At 36.8% G+C, this 21,718-nt stretch overlaps 2 protein-coding genes across 3 annotated transcripts; both read left to right on the forward strand.

Moving 5' to 3' along the window:
- Positions 1-296: 296 nt before the first annotated feature.
- On the forward strand, positions 297-17,933 carry LOC123682144 (cytochrome b5 reductase 4). Of its 2 annotated transcripts, none has more exons than XM_045620579.1 (7): positions 297-682; positions 8,749-8,861; positions 10,511-10,672; positions 11,986-12,288; positions 13,728-14,181; positions 16,776-17,085; positions 17,246-17,933. In XM_045620579.1, exons 1-7 carry the CDS (start codon positions 517-519, stop codon positions 17,613-17,615), a joined length of 1,878 nt encoding a protein of 625 aa, XP_045476535.1. In that variant the 5' UTR covers positions 297-516; the 3' UTR covers positions 17,616-17,933. The 2 variants fall into 2 exon arrangements, with proteins under 2 accessions (XP_045476535.1, XP_045476534.1); XM_045620578.1 differs by lacking the exon at positions 297-682 and adding an exon at positions 5,330-5,941.
- A 506-nt stretch (positions 17,934-18,439) lies between these two features.
- Positions 18,440-21,592, forward strand: LOC123682663. Its single transcript, XM_045621411.1, has 4 exons — positions 18,440-18,607; positions 18,661-18,812; positions 21,293-21,406; positions 21,460-21,592. The coding sequence occupies exons 1-4, from the start codon at positions 18,491-18,493 to the stop codon at positions 21,563-21,565; spliced, it is 489 nt and encodes a 162-aa protein (XP_045477367.1). The 5' UTR covers positions 18,440-18,490; the 3' UTR covers positions 21,566-21,592.
- The last annotated feature ends 126 nt before the right edge of the window (positions 21,593-21,718 follow it).

Here is a 21,718-nt window from a genome sequence, read left to right on the forward strand (position 1 = left end):
CAGACAGACATAAAATCAAGTTGTTTTATGAATTTAAGATTGTTAGTTCTAATCTAAGCGTATAGAGATCTACTCCACTAAAAAACAATAGCATTTAAGAATTATTATATCTCACAATGCTGAATCACTGTTGATAATTCGTAGATAACCTAGTGAAGTAGTTCCTAGATTCGCAACACATCTTCAATGTGCCAAAAATTCATAATACGTCCCTGAACTCGATTATTGCACATAGTTAGATAACCCATGATACATCCGCAGTTTATAACCTCAAAAATTCTTGCGTCAGTTGAATTTTGACGCAACGTCAGATGATAACACTCAAATAGCAAAAACATTAATGTTTCAATTATAGCAAAGTAATTTCAGTGATTTCGAGTCATATTCTGCCGAAAAAATAGATCTTTCCCGCGAATGATGAAAGTTTCAAGTGATCCTTTTGTTTACATTCTCTGACAGCAGTGTTTTGGGACTTGGGGTGTTTGAGGTTAAGAATAGTAGTGTGCATTGTTTACAATGAGTTCCCCCAAACAGAACAAAAGTGGTTTAGGGCTTTTATTGACGGTGGCTGGTGCCAGTGGTGGCGGTAACAATACTCCAAGATTTGTGCCTCCAATGCTCAAGGAAGTTGGTAAATTGGCCGCAGGGGTCGCTTCAGTGAGCACGACTGGATCGGCAACAGGTAAAACATTCTAGGCGTATTATAGGTTGCCTTCTACTTGTAATTAAAGATTAATTGGTTGTTAATTTTAGCACTGATATCATTCAACGAATCTTCATTTTATTATTGCTGATTTAATGAGGAGTTATACTACTGATTATAAGTTGTTAATTATGGGTTAATTGAAAAAAACAAGAATGTCTCTTATGTAGATTAAATCAATTGAAATGAACACTGGCTATACCATATTTTTTTTATTTATGCGTAGTTTTACATACATTTTATTACGAGTTGATTAGTTTTCAGATCAGATTGATTCATTTCTTCACTTGAACTAAATGAATTTTTGATGGTAAAAATTTTTAAAAAATTACCGTAAATCATTTTTCGTTTTTAGATTGGCGGAAGTAATACATCTCATATTGAACCTGTCTATTTCTGTCCAAAACAAATAGGCCTTCGTTTTGATGGAGATCATAAGTAGCTTCAGTTTACGTAAACATAATTTTATTTTCTTGGTTGCTGTACCTAAATTATTTCAACTCGGAAAATTGCGTTCATATTTTAGAATATTTTTAGGATTCAGGGAAAAAGGACTTTGAGTTTATTAGGCGCTGTTGTGAAAGGAAGCATTATGAAATTCAAAGTACCACAGCCTTCTATATTATCTCTATAGATGAAAACTGAAAAATTTATGAATGAAACACTATCGCATGTTCAAACTTGCATTTTCTAACAAGAATACCCAATTCATGGTAATATACAGACCGTAGGAAGATACAATGAACATTGGACCGAACTTACTTACGAACAAAAGCAGCAGAAGGGAAATTTCCAAGTTTATGAAAAGTTAGGGTGAATACAATAAAGCGAAGCACTTCAAGAATTGCTGGTATTCTTAGAAATCCAGAGGTTTCTTTCATTGGTTAATTAATAAATTATCTACAGCAGTTTCGGAGTTTGGAAGAGATACTCGTACTTCACAAAAAAGAAAACTTATCTTGGGAGTTTTTCTGTCCCTCTGGACGTCCATTTTCGATGACTTTTTCCAACATTTGTGGCCGTATAGACCAATGACTTTACATAGCCCCACAGAAAGTAGTCTAGCGGTGTTAAATCACAAGATCTTGGAGGCCAATTTACAGATCCAAAACGTGAAATTAGGCGGTCACCAAACTTGTCTTTCAATAAATCGATTGTGGCACGAGCTGTGTGACATGTTGCGCCGTCTTGTTGGACCCACAGCTCCTGGACATCATGGTTGTTCAATTCAGAAATGAAAAAGTTAGTAATGATGGCTCTATACCGATCACCATTGACTGTAACGTTCTGGCCATCATCGTTTTTGAAGAAGTACGGACCAATGATTCCACCAGCCCATAAAGCGCACCAGACAGTCAGTTTTTCTGGATGTAACGGTGTTTCGACATACACTTGAGGATTAGCTTCACTCCAAATGCGGCAGTTTTGTTTGTTGACGTAGCCATTCAACCAGAAGTGCGCTTCGTCGCTAAACAAAATAAAATGGACGTAGTGCGCGATACGTATTCCGCGCAGAACTATTATTTTCGAAATAAAATTGCACTATTTGCAAGCGTTGTTCAGGCGTGAGTCTATTCATGATAAATTGCCAAACCAAACTGAGAATAAATCACTTGACAGCTGTTAAATCGGTCGCCATCTTGAACAGTAATGAGAACTTAAAGTTATATACCTCGAAAAAAAACACCCGTTACAATTTTTTTATAGATTTACCGTTGCATTATTCAAGCCCCTTCCTTATATTTCTGATGGAATGCGTGTTCCTCTACATAATATTGAATATTCTATTGTCTACAAGACAATAAACGTTTTTGCACTGACACGGCATGTCAAAGTTGGTGTTTGCTTACACTTCAGCCCGACATTTCAACACGCACAGGGGTGAAATTTCGAATTAGCTTCTCTCCTGCTTTATGCACGGCAATTCCAAAGGGAAGGATGATAAATGAGCCGGCAATTATTTTGATCGTCATCCCTACTCTATAGAATGAGGAATACGAGAAGTTAATAATGGATTTCGCGCTGCCTCTGAAATAACTTACCTAACTTGTGTATTAACCCAACTTAACCCAAGATGCCATTCATTGGTTTTATGCAACAACTAGATTATTCAAGCGATAACATGAATGATTATGCATTCAGTTGATCTATTTTGTGAGCGTTAACCAAATATTTAGTTACTCTAGGGTTTACTAATAATGGGCTTTCAACGTTTTTCTTCAATACAGATGTTTTTTTCCCAGCAGGAATAAAAAAAGATGAGATTATCAGATTTTGAATGTATTGCCTCCATTCTGAAATCAATTGTTCTCGATCAATTCTAGTGATCAATAGTTTTTCTTTCGTTTGATTTTCTACACTCGATCGCTATGCAACGCGAAACACGCAATTTGACCCAAGAGGAATGTGCCCAAGCGGTAGTTTTGCGAGAAGAAGGGTGGACATACACAAGAATTGCAGAAAGGTTTGGAGTTTCCCATACAAGTGTGTCCAGAATGTTGCAGCGATTCAGGCAGACAGGTATGAATGTTCGAAGACCAGGACAGGGTAGACCACGGGTAACAACTGCCATTCGAGAACGTTACTTGAGAGTTTCTTCGTTGAGACAACGGTTTGCAACCGCTCGCCTCCTTCAAAATCAGCTTGAGCAAACTCATGGGGTGCAAATTAGCACTCAGACAATAAGAAATCGCCTCAGAGAATATGATTTAAGGCCTCGTGTCGCGGCAAGAGGCCCAGCTCTTACCCCAGCCCATCGAAGGGCGCGTTTGGATTTTGCGAGAGAGCATATCCATTGGGAAGAGGCTGATTGGCCCCCAGCGACTTTTTCCTGTTCTCAGACCTCAAAAGAATGCTCGCTGGAAAGAAATTCAGCGCCAATGAAGAAGTATGCCGAAAGTGAGGCATATTTTGAAACTAAAGACAAATCGTACTACAAAATGTTATCGAAAAGTTGGAAGATCGCTATAATCGCTGTGTCACCCTCGAAGGCAACTTTTTGCCAAATAATGTGTTTTACTATGGTAGACCGAGGAATTCCAATTGGCTTGTTACATACTACAGTTCTGTGGTCTTCTATAGACGCACAAATGAATAAGCGCCCAAAGAATCTGCCCTCACGTCAGTGCTTTTCTTTTGACATCTAATACCCAATTATGCAAACCTATCCAAGCAATCCGAGATACCTCGCCAACCTGATATGAACTCATCGTTATATTGTCCCCCTGCTTTACACAGCAGCGTCATCTTTCGCAAACCCCCCTAATCAATCCATCTCTTAAAGCCCGCATATCTCCTCGGTATCCCCTAAACACAGACACTCGTAAAATCTCGAATGGTTTTCCTGCTGTTTATCTTTTCGGTACCGTAAATTTCAAGCCCTTGTGCATGCGTGCACTCGTCCGTACGTCGTCCATCGTAGTCGGCGTTGAGAACAGTCGACGATCGGACGGTGCTCGAAGCGGTTCGGAAAAGCGCCGAGAAAATCACTTCGGGAAATGAGAATGAAAGGGCGAGTGTACAGGGCGCGCAAGAAAGTTCCGTACACTTTGGATATTGAATTTTTTATATTCTATGGTTCAATATGTGTGAAGGGCGCCCTCTAGTTGTTGTTTCTGTAACTTTCGAAAGTAGGTTGTTGAGTTTTACATGTAACTTATGGTTGGTTGAATCTGATTTGATTTGATGTAATGGAGACGCTATCTTAGGGATTTTTTAGAGAGGATTCAAGTGAATAAGAATGGTTCGTATTCCGAGATACGGGGTGTTGAAATTTTTCTTAAAAACTGACTATTTATTGCTCTCAATTTTTTGTATGAAAACAATGGCACGCCACTGAGATATTTCGAACTAAAATTCATTTTGAGTTATTCGTAACAAAAAATATCTCATGCCTTTTTTTTTATGAGGTCCGTTTTTATGTGAAAAAAATTAAACATATCTCAACATTTTCGAGAACTGTCTAATAAGGCGTTAAGATGTTTTATTTTTTTGTATGAAAACGGTGCCCCTTACGAAAAAAAGGAATAGGAGAGTTTTTGTCACAAATTGAACGAGAAATACAAAAATTATTTTTAGCTTGAAATATATCAGTGGCGTGCCATTTTTTTCTTAAAAAAAAGGATCATTACCCGTATGGTGGCCAGTTTTTAAGAAGAACTTTAACACTCCGTATATCGGAATATGAAGCATTTGCGAACAAAAGTTATATGTATAGCAAACTCATTATTTTTTCATATAGAAACACCCCTTGAAGTTTGTCGCAGTTATTCACTAACACTCTGTACAACTAATCTATGTTGATAAAATTTTTTGCAAGTTTTATTGTTGCTCTTGTTTTCGTTAGAGCTTACAGCCTTTTGTATCAATTAAATTTTTTTTTATACAGGGTGTCCTAGAGAAGGTGTACCAACAAATTTTCTGCAAACATGAGCTCTATCTTTCTTCACACTACGCTCACTATGGGACACTTTATTTCAAAATGAACATTATTGACTTCTCTCTAAAAATCTCTATATTTCTTTTTAAGATCGGAAAAACTTTTATTTTTCAACCCAAATTAGATTTTCTTTTAGAAATATAAGCTCGAATAGGTGTTACGCTCATATAGTTCTATTATCAGTCACTACACAGCGCTGCTATCTCACACTGTGCCATAAGTGCCATCTATGTGAAGCCCAGATAATTCGAATAGGTTTTTATAATACTAAATTCTAGAATTTCGAACTGAATCCTGAAACAGTCTCTATCATCACTTATACAGGCCGTCCTCAATATAAATCCCGAAAAAACGTCTCATCAGAATGACCCAGGCAATTTCATGACAATGCGAGAAAAAGAACTCAATTTTCTGACCGTCCTCCGTATGTCGTAAGTTTGAATTGGACGATTTTCAAACGATTTTCTCAATCTGGAACCGATAACAATCGAAAAAACTCACCAGATTCATTCTTCGCAAGTCTATGATACCTTGAACAACTGACTGTTGTTTATTTTAGTGTTTGTGTGTGTATTCTTTTTGTTTTTTTTTATTTTTTTTTCGTGACCGAAAATTTTTGTGTGAAATGTCGTATAAAAAAGTGTTATGTTGGTGTTGCTTGGACAAAAATGAAAAGAACGGGGACAGTGATGGTAGCACTGGTGGTGTAGAAAGCACAGTTTACGTAGAGGACGAAGAGGAAGTAATAGATGATGAAAATGCAGCCAAAGATGAGAATGCAAATGGGGAGAATCCTCAAAGTAAGTGTAGTCGGTTGATATAAGTCACACTGTATAATTTTCGAACACAACTCGATAAAGCGAAGGTAGTGAATTATCGAGAATTTCTGTTAAATCCCCAGATGTTCGAAAATCTACAAGAAATAACTTCTAGAAAACCACCAATGTTGAATCAGAATTTTAAATGAATTACATTACACGAATGATTTCAGTTTGTTTTGAAAGAAGTTCTCTAATTATACTGGGTCATTCACCGGGATGGCCTATTAAATTAACCATAATTTTGAGATAAAAATTTGCATTTTGGGGTTTGAACAATGATCTTGCTCCCTAAAATATTTTCAGATCTCTACAACTCCCAGTTTTTCCGGTAAGTGTTATAATACCACGTATTTGAAGTTTCGAAAAAAGAAAAAAAATTCTCGAAATAGTAATTTACGTAACAAGTCCGGAAAATAGGGTTTTTTTGGACGAATAGACAAAATTCCAGGACGAGCGTAAGCGAGTCCTGGAAGTCTGTGAGTCCAAAAAAACCATTTTCGGGCGTGTTGCGTACAATATTTTTTCGGCAACCATGTAAAATAACACTATCGCTGCTGCTTTCCTTATTTTATTGCGATTGCGATAAAAAAACATGCAAATTTTTGACAACTAATTTCATATGAACTGTCAGCCTTTATCTCGGTTGCTATGGATTCTATGATGCTTTTCCGGCCTAGTCCGGGAAGTACGTACTTTCCGGACTAGGCCGGGAAATGCTACTTTCTTAGAGAAAAATCGTCCGGGAAGTGAGCACTTTCCGGACGGTTGCCGAAAAAAGCTTTTTCTGCCGAAATATTCAAAAAAATGTGAGTCCTCATCGCCACAATTTTTTTCATAAGAATGCCATTAATTCATGAACTGTTGAGTTTTTACCCAAGGTATGGCACCTAGCTGAAATTGTCATGAAAAAAGCTATCTCTTCATGCAATAATATACTGGGTGTGCCATTTGAAATAAGGAAGAAGTAGTAGTCTGTTTCCGGTTTACCGGAAGTTGTAGAGATCTGAGAATATTTTAGGGAGAAAGATCATTTTCTCAAACCCCAAATGCAAATTTTCAGCTCGAAATTATGATTAGTTTTCCATAAACGTCTAATAGGCCATCCCGGTGAATCACCCTCTTTTTTTCGAGTTTATAAGACCTTTTTTTTAAATTATCCAAGGAATCTCTCATTTTCCATTGTACCTCCAATATAAGAACATCCTGTATATTCATATTTACACAGTTTACGTTCATCTAAGTGTTAAATATTTTTCGTATAGATTCTACTCGATGTAATAATACTCTTAAAACGATATTTAATAACAAGACGAAAATCCACTCGTTTCAGATTTCCTCTAATTTCCCTAAACCCAAACCCTTCCATTAGAGAAGGTGGAAAACGGAAAATCCCTACCATAAAACACGACTGACGTCATCTTATTATCAACTCGCTCGTCTAGTTCGGGCTTAAGAGGTCATCCTCTCTATCGAAATGGAAAAGTGCTTCTATAGATCCCGTATTTCCAACTGAGGTTTTTCCGGAATACCCTTTGGGTTTTCCTCGGTCGACCCTAGGTGTTAATTATTTATGCCCACTGTCCCTAGTGTAAACCGCTAATGAAAAGAGCTCGCTCTGTGGATTTGCTGATTCGATGAAAACGTTTCATGTTACAGACTGTTCGGTTTCTGTGGAAGAGGGAGAAATTATACCTGCTCTTTTTTTTGTTGAATGGGACATGAATTGGGGCGTGAGATACTTTGATCGATTAGACGACAAAGGGTAAATTATAACTAATTATTTCGTTGAAGGGCATGAGGTCTGACACGGTGGAAAGAACATTTGGAGTTTCTTTTGGGAGTATAGAGTGGTGTCAGCATTCTATGGTCTATTAGCTGATGGGTTGCCTAATTTTAGGTATAGGTTTTGCTTAAGTAACCCCCACTATTTTTGTACGTAGAATCGACTGAAATAATAAAAAATATAGGTTCTAATTTGAAAATCTTGAGTTTCGACGAATTTGAATTGTTGAAGTTCATGATCTTCTTATAAATACCCTGTACATTTTTGGTCCAAACCGCAAACAGTATTATAATACTACGTATTTGCAGAATCGAAAAAGAAAAAACATTTTTCGAAAAAAGCTGTTTCTGCCGAAAAATTGAAAAAAATGTGAGTCCTCATCGCTACCATTTTCTTTAAAGAATTCCATCAACTCATGAACCGTTGAGTTTTTAACTAAGGTATGGCATATTGCCGAAATTGTCATCAAAAAAGCTATCTAATGATGCAATAATATAGTTGGTGAGCTATTTGAAATAAAGAAGTAGTAGTCTGTTTCCGGAATTTGTAGAAATCTGAAAATATTTTAAGGAGGAAGATCATCGTCTCAAACCCTATTATGCAAATTTTCAGCTCAAAATTATGATTAGTTTTCCATAAACGTCTAATAGGCCATCACGGGGATTTTTTCCTTGAAATGATCTGGGGAATCTTTCATAACACCTTGTATAAAACTTGGGGCAAATATTGAGTATAAAGACTATGATAGACAGGAATAGACAGAACCAACATACATAAATAAAATTTTGTAATAAGTTTACATCCAAACTAATATAATAACATCTAAAAAAAATATTTGTAAAATGGCCAGTCCGTTTATGGTTGAATAAATAAATAAATAGATAAATAAACTTGTTAAATATACGATAAATTATTTCAATTCGATTGAATGCACATAAAAATACAATTTCCGCCCATTTGTTGATATTATTCGATTTGAATTTGACAAAATTTCAATTTTCAGGAAACCCAAGGAACAAATGTGCCCTCAAACCAGGACATTCCTATCTGGATTGGCTACGTTTGGCGAATTCTAAAGATCTCAGTGGAATGGGACCTATGGCAGGCAAAATGGAGGTAAAATAATGCTTTTTCGAGTGTTATTTTTCGCGTATTTCACTATTAAATTGAGTCTGTTAGCACGTACGCGCATGAATTATGGACAACGTGAAAATTGTGCAGATACGAATGAAAATCCTAACTTGAAAGTAGTAGAGAATCTCTCTCTCTCTCCACTTTTCATATTGAAATAATTTCCGGGTCATACGAAATGATTTAGAAATGTTGAAATATCAAGTATTCCCGAAATGTAAACTACGCATTCGCTTGTAATCTAGAGAACATAAGAGAAAAGTCAACATGCTAAATGACCGAATTTGAAATTCCTGCTATAACGTAGAAATCAAATCAAATCAAAATTTATTCAATATATTATAATACACTGTTAATCATCAGTACCGTTCTCAAATCGGTTTACAACAAGTCAATATCTACAATAGCCATTTTTTTTTTTAACAAATGGCTTGCTTCTATATTCTGATGCGTACAATGTAGATGGAAGCATTTTCGTGATCTTCGATATCATATCGATTGGAAGAAAGGTATAAATGAAGAAAATACAAAAAAAAAGAAAAAGAAGTACGATTTCTAAGTGTGTAATATCATACGATATTAATTTTATCTATCTGGTCAATGTATCAACAAAAATGCCATCAACATAACCATTGTCAAACAGAAGATTTCCACGCCAATTCATAGGAATCATAATCGAAAGTAAACCAAGGAGAATGCATGCCATCAAGGGAGAGTAGCGATATACCGGTTATACCCTTATTAGGGATCATCAGTACCGCATAACTCAACCCAAGATGACGAACAAACAAAATAGCAAAAATTTTCTTTCTTTTTGTATTTTCTTCATTCATTACCAAGTGCAGGGGTGTTAGCCAATTTTTATATTATTTATTATATTTCGAAAGGTATAAATTCCACATGAAAAAACTTTTCTTTTTTCGATATAATATCGAAGATCACGAAAATGCTTGAAGTTGGGCGATTAAAACATTATTTCAGAAATTATTGGTAATGAACTGAAATTTTGAAAAGAAATTAGATAATTTTTCTCGAGGCTGCGTTTTCTTCTGAACTCAAGATACTGACTGGAAATTTCAGCATATTTTAGATCATAACTCGATATTCGAAATTATCACACAGTTATAATTTGCGATTCTTCCTCATTTAAAGTTTTTCCTCGATAACTCTCGAAGTATTTATTTTTGGTTTAGGGTTTGCTTAAGTAATCCCACTATTTTTGTCCATAGAATCAATTGAAATAATAAAAAATATAGGTTCTAGTTTAGTTTTCCATCTACTAGAACATTTCGGTGAATGAACTGTATATTAGTCTCTAAAAACATTATTTCTTGGTACCTAACCTAACCGTATGGATAAAAACCACGGTGTAAAAAATTAACTGAGTGTTGAAGCATTAATTATTCTCTAAATCCGTTTTAGTATCAACCCCACATGAACATAAAATACACGCCAAATACGCCACAGCAGGATTCGAGTAGTTATTTCGACTGCAGCCCCCAAATTGATTTTCCTGATGCTGGGCGAAATAAATGTCTCGAAAAGAAGTAATTTCGGGCTGAGAGAAAGTCCAAGAAATACTTCGTCTTCCAAGGGTTTTTTGAGGAGAAATAAAACGTAGTTTTCTTCTTCAGGTAACACCGGAGGAATTGGCTAAACATAATAAGATAACTGACGGTTGGCTGGCCATACATGGGAAAGTTTTCAACGTAACTTCCTACCTTCCCTTCCATCCTGGAGGAGTTGATGAACTGGTCAGAGGCCTTGGCAAGGACGCCACCAACTTATTTTATGAAGTAAGAAAAAATTTACAGAAATACATATTGCAGATGGCCTTACATCTATATACGATATATACGTATTTCTCCTTATAAAAAAGTCTTTAGGATGGTTTCGTAATTCTTTGTGTTTGTCATATTGAATAATTTTTATTACGAGTGACTCCTTTAACTTTTATAATTCAATATTTAATTATACGTTTACTACATGGGCATAGAACTTTGCTTCCGCCATTTTTTTATCCGAACTTCGAGGCTATATTATAAAAAAACTGGTTATAAAGGGTGTTTTTTTTAGAGCTATAGAACTTTGAATTGCAATAAAACAACGATGGATTATTCGATTGACATGAATTTTATTTATCCGTAAGATAATCTTGTGGCATTACATTTTAAATATGATTTCTGGCATATGACCGCCACGGCTGGCTCGGATGTAGTCCAATCTGGACGTCCAATTTTCGATGACTTTTTCCAACATTTGTGGCCGTATATCGGCAATAACACGGTGAATGTTGTCTTCCAAATGGTCAAGGGTTTGTGGCTTATCCGCATAGACCAATGACTTCACATAGCCCCAAAGAAAGTAGTCTAGCGGTGTTAAATCACAAGATCTTGGAGGCCAATTCACAGGTCCAAAACGTGAAATTAGGCGGTCACCAAACGTGTCTTTCAATAAATCGATTGTGGCACGAGCTGTGTGACATGTTGCGCCGTCTTGTTGGAACCACAGCTCCTGGACATCATGGTTCTTCAATTCAGGAATGAAAAAGTTAGTTATCAAGGCTCTTTACCGATCACCATTGACTGTAACGTGCTGGCCATCATCGTTTTTGAAGAAGTACGGACCAATGATTCCACCAGCCCATAAAGCGCACCGAACAGTCAGTTTTTCCGGATGTAACGGTGTTTCGACATACACTTGAGGATTAGCTTCACTCCAAATGCGGCAGTATTGTTTGTTGACGTAGCCATTCAACCAGAAGTGCACTTCATCGCTAAACAAAATAAAATGGACGTAGTGCGCGATACGTATTCCGCACAGAACCATTATTTTCGAAATAAAATTGCACTATTTGCAAGCGTTGTTCAGGCGTGAGTCTATTCATGATGAATTGCCAAACCAAACTGAGAATAAATCACTTGACAGCTGTTGAATCGGTCGCCATCTTGATCAGTAATGCCAACTTAAAGTTATATACCTGGAAAAAAAAACACCCTATAGTTCACTCGAGTCAATATCAAGCAGATACAAAAAAGTTATATGGCGCTGGCAGTGACATCTATCTGAAACTTATTCAAATGACGTGGTATTAACACAATCATTTCAGGTCCACTTCTGGGTCAACTGGGAAACGATCCTGAAGAAGTGCTACGTGGGGCTCTTGGTACAGAACAACAGCTTAGGGGCCCAGGCCACCCCCGAACACCAACCAGAACCTCCGACGGAACCCGCCGAAGAACCGAAGGAACCGACCGCTCCCATCGACATCTTGCCCAATCGGGACGCACCGCGTAGAAAAGTCTTTCTAGAAGTGTCTTCGATGCCGGGCCCCCCGTTGGCGAACGCCTCTGAGGAACCCCAGATGGACCTGACCACCAACACTTTCTACAACAAGTGGTTATTGACCAGGGTACGTTGTTTTGATTATCCCTCCTCTTATTTCTAGGTGAAAGTCAACTCGACATATTGAACGAGAAATCCAAACGTGTGTGGGGACATTAACCTTTAAGAAAAAAAAATCCGTCCGTCCGCGCAGTGCTTTTCACAGGAACAATACAGGAATTTTCTACATGAAATTTGTTACAAAATTATTATTTAATCCTCCTAGCTCCGGAATATTATATATTAATTTAAAAAAAAAAAATCATTTTCCTAAAACTTAGCAACACATCAACATGAAATTGAAAACATACACTGTGTCCGTAAAGTATGGACCAAATTCATTTTTAGCTAAACAGACCATTTTAAGAAATAATCCTGGAAAACGTCGATATTTTATTTTAATTTACCATATTTTAAAATAATAATCTAATATAAAGGGTGAATTACTTTCGAGTAATGACGTCACCGTTATTTTTTTTGAATGGAACACCCCCATTTTGTCTCAATTTTCCGATTACTGTAGCTGAGCTGATTCCAAAAATGTATCACATGTTGATTCCAATTGGTACAGCGTGGACAAAAATACAATAGTTTTGTGTGTGCTCATAAAGTAACGCGTAACATTCTTTATTAGTTAAATTAACAATATTATCAAAAATGCTTATTGTCTAGCGGCAATTGGTTTGAATGTAACACCCTATAGTTTGTTACATTTTTAGATTAATAAAAACTGTTTCCAAACATGTTTGGTACATGTGGTCTAGCAGACAGAATATGAAAGAAATTATTTCTTATTTTTATACATTTTTATAAATCTAAAAATGTAACCAACTACAGGGTGTTGCATTCAAACCAATTGCCGCTAGACAATAAGTATTTTTGATAATATTGTTAATTAATAACTAATAAAGAATGTTACGCGTTACTTTATGAGCACACACAAAACTATTGTATTTTTGTCCACCCTGTCCCAATTGGAATCAACAAGTGATACGATTTTGGAATCAGCTCAGCTAGAGTAATCGGAAAATTGAGACAAAATAGGGGTGTTCCATTTAAAAAACATGACGGTGGCGTCATTACTCGAAAGTAATTCAACCTGTATATTAGATTATTATTTCAAAATACGGTAAATTAAAACAAAAAATCGAAGTGTTTCAGGATTATTTCTTAAAATGATCTGTTTAGGTAAAAATGAATTTGTCCATACTTTACGGATACAGTGTATATTGCTACAATGATACTGAATACAATATTTTTTACCGCAAAGTTCTAGCATTTATAGTTTCGGAGTTATGAATTTTTTAATGGTTAATGTCCCCCACACACGTTCGGATTTCTCGCCCAATCTGTCGATTTGATTTATCAATGTGATAGTGCGGCGTTGCCGCTAGCTCTGCTGCCCCTTTCCTTCTTCTTCCTCCATATTGTCCCATCCCAAACCAAACTAACCAGCAATTGTTCCAGGGCGGCGACAGCGGCATGCCTAGGTTCGAGTGGATACAGAAGTCGTACGGGGTGTGCGTGGCCTTCTCCGGCGGGCCATTATCCAACGCCATGGTGGTGGCTAGGCGAGAGTCCGACCGCTCCATCACTGTGAAGTTGCAGTACGGAAATAAGGTGATCATGAACAGCGTAACCTTCGAAGCCGCTGTCCACTGGCCCTGCAGCCTCCGCGTCTTCGACGAGCAGGGCAAGGTCGAGCTGGTGTTCAAGAAGGTGAAGCACGTGCCGTGGACCAACTTCGGCATCCTGAAGCAGACCATCAGGGACAACTCGACGGACTGCAGGATATACAAATACGTGGTGGCCCATAAGAAGGAGGTGGCCAAGGACCTGTTCTTGTTGGAACTGATGAATAAAGACGACGCTGTGGTCTACGCGCCTATGGGATCGCATTATAGGGCGTTTTGGATGAAATGTGAGTAAAATGAGACTGAGGGTTTCATCTTCCCCTGAATTTGAAAACTAAAGGGTGTTTTTTTTAGAGCTATAGAACTTTAAATTGCAATAAAACAACGATGGATTATTCGATTGACATGAATTTTATTTATCAAGCAAGATAATCTTGTGGCATTACATTTTAAATATGATTTCTGGAATATAACCGCCACGGCTGGCTCGGATGTAGTCCAATCTGGACGTCCAATTTTCGATGACTTTTTCCAACATTTGTGGCCGTATATCGGCAATAACACGGCGAATGTTGTCTTCCAAATGGTCAAGGGTTTGTGGCTTATCCGCATAGACCAATGACTTTACATAGCCCCACAGAAAGTAGTCTAGCGGTGTTGAATCACAAGATCTTGGAGGCCAATTCACAGGTCCAAAACGTGAAATTAGGCGGTCACCAAACGTGTTTTTCAATAAATCGATTGTGGCACGAGCTGTGTGACATGTTGCGCCGTCTTGTTGGAACCACAGCTCCTGGACATCATGGTTGTTCAATTCAGGAATGAAAAAGTTAGTAATCATGGCTCTATACCGATCACCATTGACTGTAACGTTCTGGCCATCATCGTTTTTGAAGAAGTACGGACCAATGATTCTACCAGCCCATAAGGCGCACAAAACAGTCAGTTTTTCTGGATGTAACGGTGTTTCGACATACACTTGAGGATTAGCTTCACTCCAAATGCGGCAGTTTTGTTTGTTGACGTAGCCATTCAACCAGAAGTGCGCTTCATCGCTAAACAAAATAAAATGGACGTAGTGCGCGATACGTATTCCGCACAGAACCATCATATTCGAAATAAAATTGCACTATTTGTAAGCATTGTTCAGGCGTGAGTCTATTCATGATGAATTGCCAAACCAAACTGAGAATAAATCACTTGACAGCTGTTAAATCAGTCGCCATCTTGAACAGTAATACCAACTTAAAGTTATATACCTCGAAAAAAAACACCCATTACTTATATTCATGAACATTTACCAGACTGGTTAATAGTCCGTTCTCGAAAATGTAAATTCATAGAAAATTGAAGTAGGCGAAGCCGCATCGTGTTTTTTCTGTTTCTCATCACGATTTCTCGGGGAAAATCTCGGACTCATCCTGGAAAAACGTTCAGGGCACAAATTACGCGTTTTACCCGCCAATAAACGTACCAATAAAAATCTCATCTCCCACATTTAATCCACGATCTCCAGTCGTCAGTCTACACTGTCACGGTTATTCAAGAATTCCACACGTTCGTTGCCAGTTCCTATAGGGAAAATTAGTTTTCCGCCGGGGACGAGAGAGAGTTTTCCCTAGCGCATTTCCATTTAAATTGAATAGAAATAACATGAAAGCTTACATACGAAGAGACGCGACGTATCACTCTGCATTGCCAATGAACCCTTTATTTATTGCCCTCAAAGCCTGAACCCAGTATTAGTGCAGTGCGTATTTGCAGAGAAGGGGGGAGAGGAAAATCCCGCAGTTTTTTGGGGAATCCCTTTCGGGTATAATGGGATATTGAATATTTATATCCTGCTCGTTATTCGTATTTATAGGTATTTAATCAACGAATGATGTTTTTCGTTTATAAATCTATACATTAATAGTCAATCGTTCATTGACAGAAAATAATTCATTGATAGACAATCGTTCATTAATAAAAAATTGTACACTAATAGGCAGTCTTTCGTTAATAGATAATAGTTCATTAATAGTCAATCGTTCATTGACAGAAAATAGTTCATTGATAGGTAATCGTTCATTAATAGAAAATCGTTCATTAATAGGCAATCTTTTGTTAATAGAAAATAGTTCATTAATAGTCAATCGTTCATTGATAGATGATAGTTCATTGATGGGCAATCTTTCGTTAATTGAAAATAGTTCATTAATAGCCAATCGTTCATTGATAGAAAATAGTTCATTAATAGCCAATCGTTCATTGACAGAAAATAATTCATTGATAGACAATCGTTCATTAATAGAAAATTGTACATTAATATGCACTCTTTCGTTAATAGATAATAGTTCATTAATAGTCAATCGTTCATTGACAGAAAATGGTTCATTGATAGGTAATCTTTTGTTAATAGAAAATAGTTCATTAATAGCCAATCGTTCATTGATAGAAAATAGTTCATTGATAGGCAATCGTTCATTAATAGAAAATCGTGCATTAATAGGTGTTATCAAATAGATACTTCTCAATTTCGAGGTCGACGAAAATTATTATTCAATGAACTAGTTCTTCAATAAGAGCCATTAATAATGATCTTAGAGTTCATTTATCGCTAGAATAATATACGAGTTGATTACGAATTTTGTTTCTATTAAAATTAAAAAAATATTAACGCCCAATCCAGAACGTCCGTTCCATTAGTCGACTACATAGTTAATTAAAATAACGTAGAGTCCAAAATTGAGACTATTAATGAACTATTTCGTGTACTTGGAACTGACTTGCCATTTCGATCTCAAATAAGATTATACACTTCTTTACGACTCCATAGAGTTAAACCAGACTTCCAAAGCCATCTATCGAACGATCTATAAAGGCACATCTTTCCTTCCAGACAAAGTATCCAAGTGTTACACTCCGATACCTGCGCCCAGGAGCATTTTTCCTACTCCTTCCAAAGCATCTTACGGTGGACGGAAAGTCTTCCTGATGGTAAAGAAATACCCGAAGGGACAAGTGAGTTCTTACTTATGTGACAAAGAAGAAGGCTCTGTGGTGGACTTGTCGATGCCCTTCGTGGAAGAACTGGACTTGGAGAGGAAAGTTAAGGACAAGAAGAGGTTCCTATTGATATCTGCAGGAACTGGATTGACCCCGATGCTGTCCCTGATGTTATTCTTGCTGCAGAGGGAGAAACCTTTTGTGTAAGATTATTCGTTACTCTTACAGTTACAGATAACCTAACAAACTGCATCTTTTAGTCTCTGGACTTCTTTGTCTTTCATATTTTGCTTTAGCTCTTTCTGAAAAAACACTTTTGAACGTCATGCATGTTGGCACAACTGATTTAACTTCCTGTTCTAGCACCAAGTTGGTTATGATTACGGTAAACCATGGAATCGAGTACATACCATTCCTTGATGAGTTCTTGGCGATGGACGATGAATTCGCCAATAAAGCTAGAGCTTGCGATCCACCCAAAGAGTCCAAATTTCTTCTCAAGTTCTTCCTAAGTGAATACGACGAATCGCGAGCCGGCGACAACAGATTCGTAAAGAAAAAAGAAGCCTTCAACGATCAACTCCAAACATTAGTCGAACAATTGATCACCAGAGATCAGAGAGATGAGAGTTTCGTCTTCGTTTGCGGCACGAGGCAGTTCAACAAGATGTGCCACTACACCCTGAAGGAAGCCTGCATCTCAATGTCAGATTTCTTCATCTTTGAAGGATAACGTACGCAAAAATCTAATCCGTTTCGACTTAACAGGGTTCAATGTCCAAAATAATCACGTCTTTCACAGAACTGCGACGTCAAAAGGGCCGGGAAGGAGGAAAAATGACAGGCGGCGAGGTTCCCCATGGGGGCGCCCTTGGGCCGTTGTTTTTGTATGACGATATTCCTGCTAGTTTTGACGACGCATTTCGGGTCTATTAGAGGCTTAAACGGCACCTTTAATGAATTATTGAAGTATTTGAAGCTGGACAGCATGTCCAGGTATTGTGATTTGCAGAGATTGTTGTATAATGTGGAATATAATTTTTTCACTGATTGTGTTTGTTTTATTACCCGATTTGACCTTTATATTAATGAAAAATGAAGAAAGAAAGTATATACATTTGAAAATAATAGCTAATAAGGTAATTCGAATACTTTTTATAATAATATCTATCAATATTAATGTTTTACAATCAGATTAAAAATAGAAAATAAAAAAAAACTTATATAATGTTATAAGTGTATGACTGAGCCTTCACAGCAGGCAAAACAAGCTCGTTTTATGTATTATTCTGAATGTTATTAACAATAGATTGGGATGAGTAGTTAATATCTCATCCATTTTTATTATTCATTAACTTAATCTCATTTTATTATCAGGAATTTTGGAAAAAATAAGTAATAAGACAATTATGTTTCGAATCGACTTTTGAAAGTACATTATGGATGCCTTTAGCCATCGTTCTGAATATTTCACACTTAACACAAACATTAACGTGAGGATGCTCTAATTGAAAACGAAAACATCAAAATCTCAGTCATCTCAAACATTCACAGTTAGTAAGTACGTAAAAAACCGTTAGCAGATGGTCTCTATCTAACTCTAGTGACATGAACCAATTTCAGTTATTAATTTTGCTTCTAGTTTTTCCCTTGAATAAACTAGACCTTCTCAACGCCCATAGAGTTAGGAGAAGGGTGGTCTTCAATCAAAACAGTAAATTCTTTGTAAGTATCGTCTTAATTTTTTATCGAATTAGTTTTTTAACTTTTTATTGTAGATCCGTTTGAACGGAAAAACAAATGTTTTGAACGCCACCGGTATTTTTGCTCACGGATGGACGATTAGGATCAACTATGACCTTCCAGATACCATCCCTAAGATAAATAGGATCTTTAAAAGAGATGTAGGTCCTCCAAGAGAAGAAGATAAGTGAGTATCTTCAATGGTTTTTATATTCTTCGATATTCGGCTTAAATTTTCTATGGTCCTGGTAACGGGATCTATATAAAATTTCGCATCAATCTTGAAATTGACATTATACAGAGTGTTCCAAAATAACGTCAGAAAATTTCAAAGGTGTATTCCTAACATTATTTCAACGTACCCGTGAACGAAAGTCATCAATACTTCCTTTCCATAATTATTCTGCACTACCCTGTAAATCTACACGCAAAATTTGAAATTAAATATGTTTTGCTCGAACTTATTTAAGAATTATTTATAGCTTGAGTTGAAACCTCTCTATTGTTTGTTAGTTACCTTTCAAAGTCTTCAAACTTAATTCCAGGTTTGGCTTTTCTCAAAGGAACTTCAATTAACCATAGAAATTCACAGTTTGTAACTGAATTTTCGTTCGACTCCTTCGCTAACCTGCTTGAACTGTGACATAACTTCATCTCAGCAGAAGCCAAATAGGGATCTTGTTCGGAAAGTTTGTTAAGGGTTTAGGACACCTTGAACTTTCCGATTCCAATAACGAAGTTTTGTTAAGCTCGATACCGAATAACTTTCTCTTTCTGTTACAGAATCAATGTTTGAGAATTAATTACCTAATTGTATATTCTGTAGAGGAAGTATTTCGCTCTTGAAGGGAGATTCTTTCGTCGTTAAGTTTGCACAACTGTATATAAATACTCAAGTGGGGTTTGGGTCACAGTGCTTCATTGAACGGAGAAACTGTGTTTGCTGTTGCAAATGGAATTGAAGCTAGTTGAATAAATCTATTAGCAAGGCTATTAAATATATTTTTGACAAAAGTTCTAGATATATGACAAGTTACCTCCCGAATGCTTAACTAATTTGGGTAATTCATTACTCTTTTGGAAAAGATATATAAGGTCACATATAAAGTGTACTTTTCGGGATCCAAGCAAATAGTGGAAAGGATCTTGGAAACAACTCAATTCTTACAAAAAATTGAAGAAGTAGATTTAGATTTAAGTAGTCATCGTAGTCTACACCTCATCATCCAGTTCCAGAGTTCTGATGATCTCCAGTATCTATAATGGCTTCAAGGAGGTTACTTCCTCACTTCTACAAGACTCTTGTTCAAAGCATTTTTTGCTTTGGCTAGTAATGACGAGGCATTTGGTCACCTGGTGATCCGGAGTTCCTTCCTCCTCCCCACAGAATCTTTACTCGTTCTTTCTGTTAGATTCTTTCTCATGAAGTCCTTCCTGAGGTGGCAATGCCCTGTAAGGAATCCAGTGAGGAGGAGTAGCATATTCTTGCTAAGATCTAGATACTTCTTAGATCTCGTAGTATCAAAGTTTCAAAGATACCTTCTGGGATGATCCAACCCAGGAAGATTCCATCTGAGTATATCTCTTCCAGTTTTTGCCTTCTCCTGAAAACCTTTCTTGTAGGTATATTTGCCTATACCAGAGAAAGGTTCTGGGCTAGTGAAAGGAGTTTGTGCTCCTTTTCTGGCAAGTTTGTTGGCCTCTTCATGTCCTTTAATTCCCGAGTGACCAAAAACCCAGACTGAACATATGTTGTGAGTTGTTATGCTTATCTTAGAATCGATGATAGGTGTGCTCAAAGCTTTGATTCCAGCCTGGCTATCTATCTGATAGTTAGGTTCATTTCCACACATCTTCCGATGTATCTCTGCCTGAAAGACACTTGGACAGCAGTCTAAAGATAGTGAGTATTTGGTGCCAGCCCTGAATACTTCAGTGGCAGTCCACGTCTTGGTTTCAGAACCATCTGTCTACCATTTGGTGGTATTCTTTTTGAGATCTGGGATTGTGGATTCCCTTTCCCAAACTTCTTTTCTACTTAGCACCGCAGTGAAGGTTTTTTCGAAGCTAGTTTTTTTTTATAATGAGATGATGGTATATAATGAGTCAAAGAGGAACAGACTCTCTGATTCCTTCCTCCCTCAGTACATACGTAGTTACATTAATCAAGTAATACATTGAAGCATAGAATTTCAGTGAAGAAAAATATATTCGTGGTACTTTTTTCTCGAGTTGAAGCGTATCATCGTAACACCAGTAATGTTATAATTAACGAGTGATTCTGAAAGTTTTATTACCGGAAACTTCTCGAGGATCCTTAATAATGTTAGAGCCCCTATCCGTGCAGTAAAACGACTGGGATGGAGCGGACATAAAACAGAAAAAAAATTATTTCCTCGCTGAGGCAAACATTTCTTTAAATTGGGTAAACATAAGCTGGCCTTGGCGAGATCACGCATTTACTACGGTTGGAAAGTTATGACCGAGAAATGTTGGAAAATGTAGGAGTTCACGACAGGAACGTCTTAGGGTTATTTAAAATATTTTGGTGAAAAAAATTGGCTGGAAATTGAGTTTTCAAGACCAAGTTCCAACACATTTAGGTTTAACTGATAGGATTATCGATCAAAATGGATTATTTAATGTTTTTTTGTATAATTTTCACAGGTTTTCTACTTTGGCTACATCTTGTGTTTCAAACCATATTTGTCAGTTTTTTACGACATCCCAGAACAACACTGACTGTGGCTTCTTCTGTGAAATAAGGAATATAATAATGAGGTATATTAATATGAGCTGTTAGTGTATTTTTCCATTATAGCAATCATTTTCAGTTCTAGTGGACCAAAAGCCGGTTTCTTGAAGTCCTATCTAGAAAATTGTCATTTAAGTAGTCAAGAATGTCTAATGCAAAGCCAGAATTTTGATGTGGGAACTTAAGTAATTGAATAAAGTTGTTATAAAAAATAAAATTAATCTTTTTTTCCTTCGTTTTTAACCTTCTCAATTTTAACCAGAAAAACTACTACTAGTGTGAAAAACAACCATTTGTATATGTCCTTCATATTTTTTATATTTATGTGAAAGAATGTT

This window comes from Harmonia axyridis, chromosome 6 (genome assembly GCF_914767665.1).
Source record: "Harmonia axyridis chromosome 6, icHarAxyr1.1, whole genome shotgun sequence".
Classification (NCBI taxonomy): domain Eukaryota; kingdom Metazoa; phylum Arthropoda; class Insecta; order Coleoptera; family Coccinellidae; genus Harmonia; species Harmonia axyridis.

What these genes read in the sequence shown, in the direction of transcription:
- LOC123682144 (XM_045620578.1), top strand. Translation starts at nt 5,767, where the DNA reads ATGTCGTATAAAAAAGTGTTATGTTGGTGTTGCTTGGACAAAAATGAA. An exon ending in ACAAGTGGTTATTGACCAGG is followed by an intron (nt 12,289 to 13,727) that starts GTACGTTGTTTT and finishes CAATTGTTCCAG; the next exon opens with GGCGGCGACAGCGGCATGCC. An exon ending in CAGAGGGAGAAACCTTTTGT is followed by an intron (nt 17,086 to 17,245) that starts GTAAGATTATTC and finishes TTCCTGTTCTAG; the next exon opens with CACCAAGTTGGTTATGATTA.
- LOC123682663 (XM_045621411.1), top strand. Translation starts at nt 18,491, where the DNA reads ATGAACCAATTTCAGTTATTAATTTTGCTTCTAGTTTTTCCCTTGAAT. An exon ending in CCTCCAAGAGAAGAAGATAA is followed by an intron (nt 18,813 to 21,292) that starts GTGAGTATCTTC and finishes TAATTTTCACAG; the next exon opens with GTTTTCTACTTTGGCTACAT. An exon ending in ATAAGGAATATAATAATGAG is followed by an intron (nt 21,407 to 21,459) that starts GTATATTAATAT and finishes AATCATTTTCAG; the next exon opens with TTCTAGTGGACCAAAAGCCG.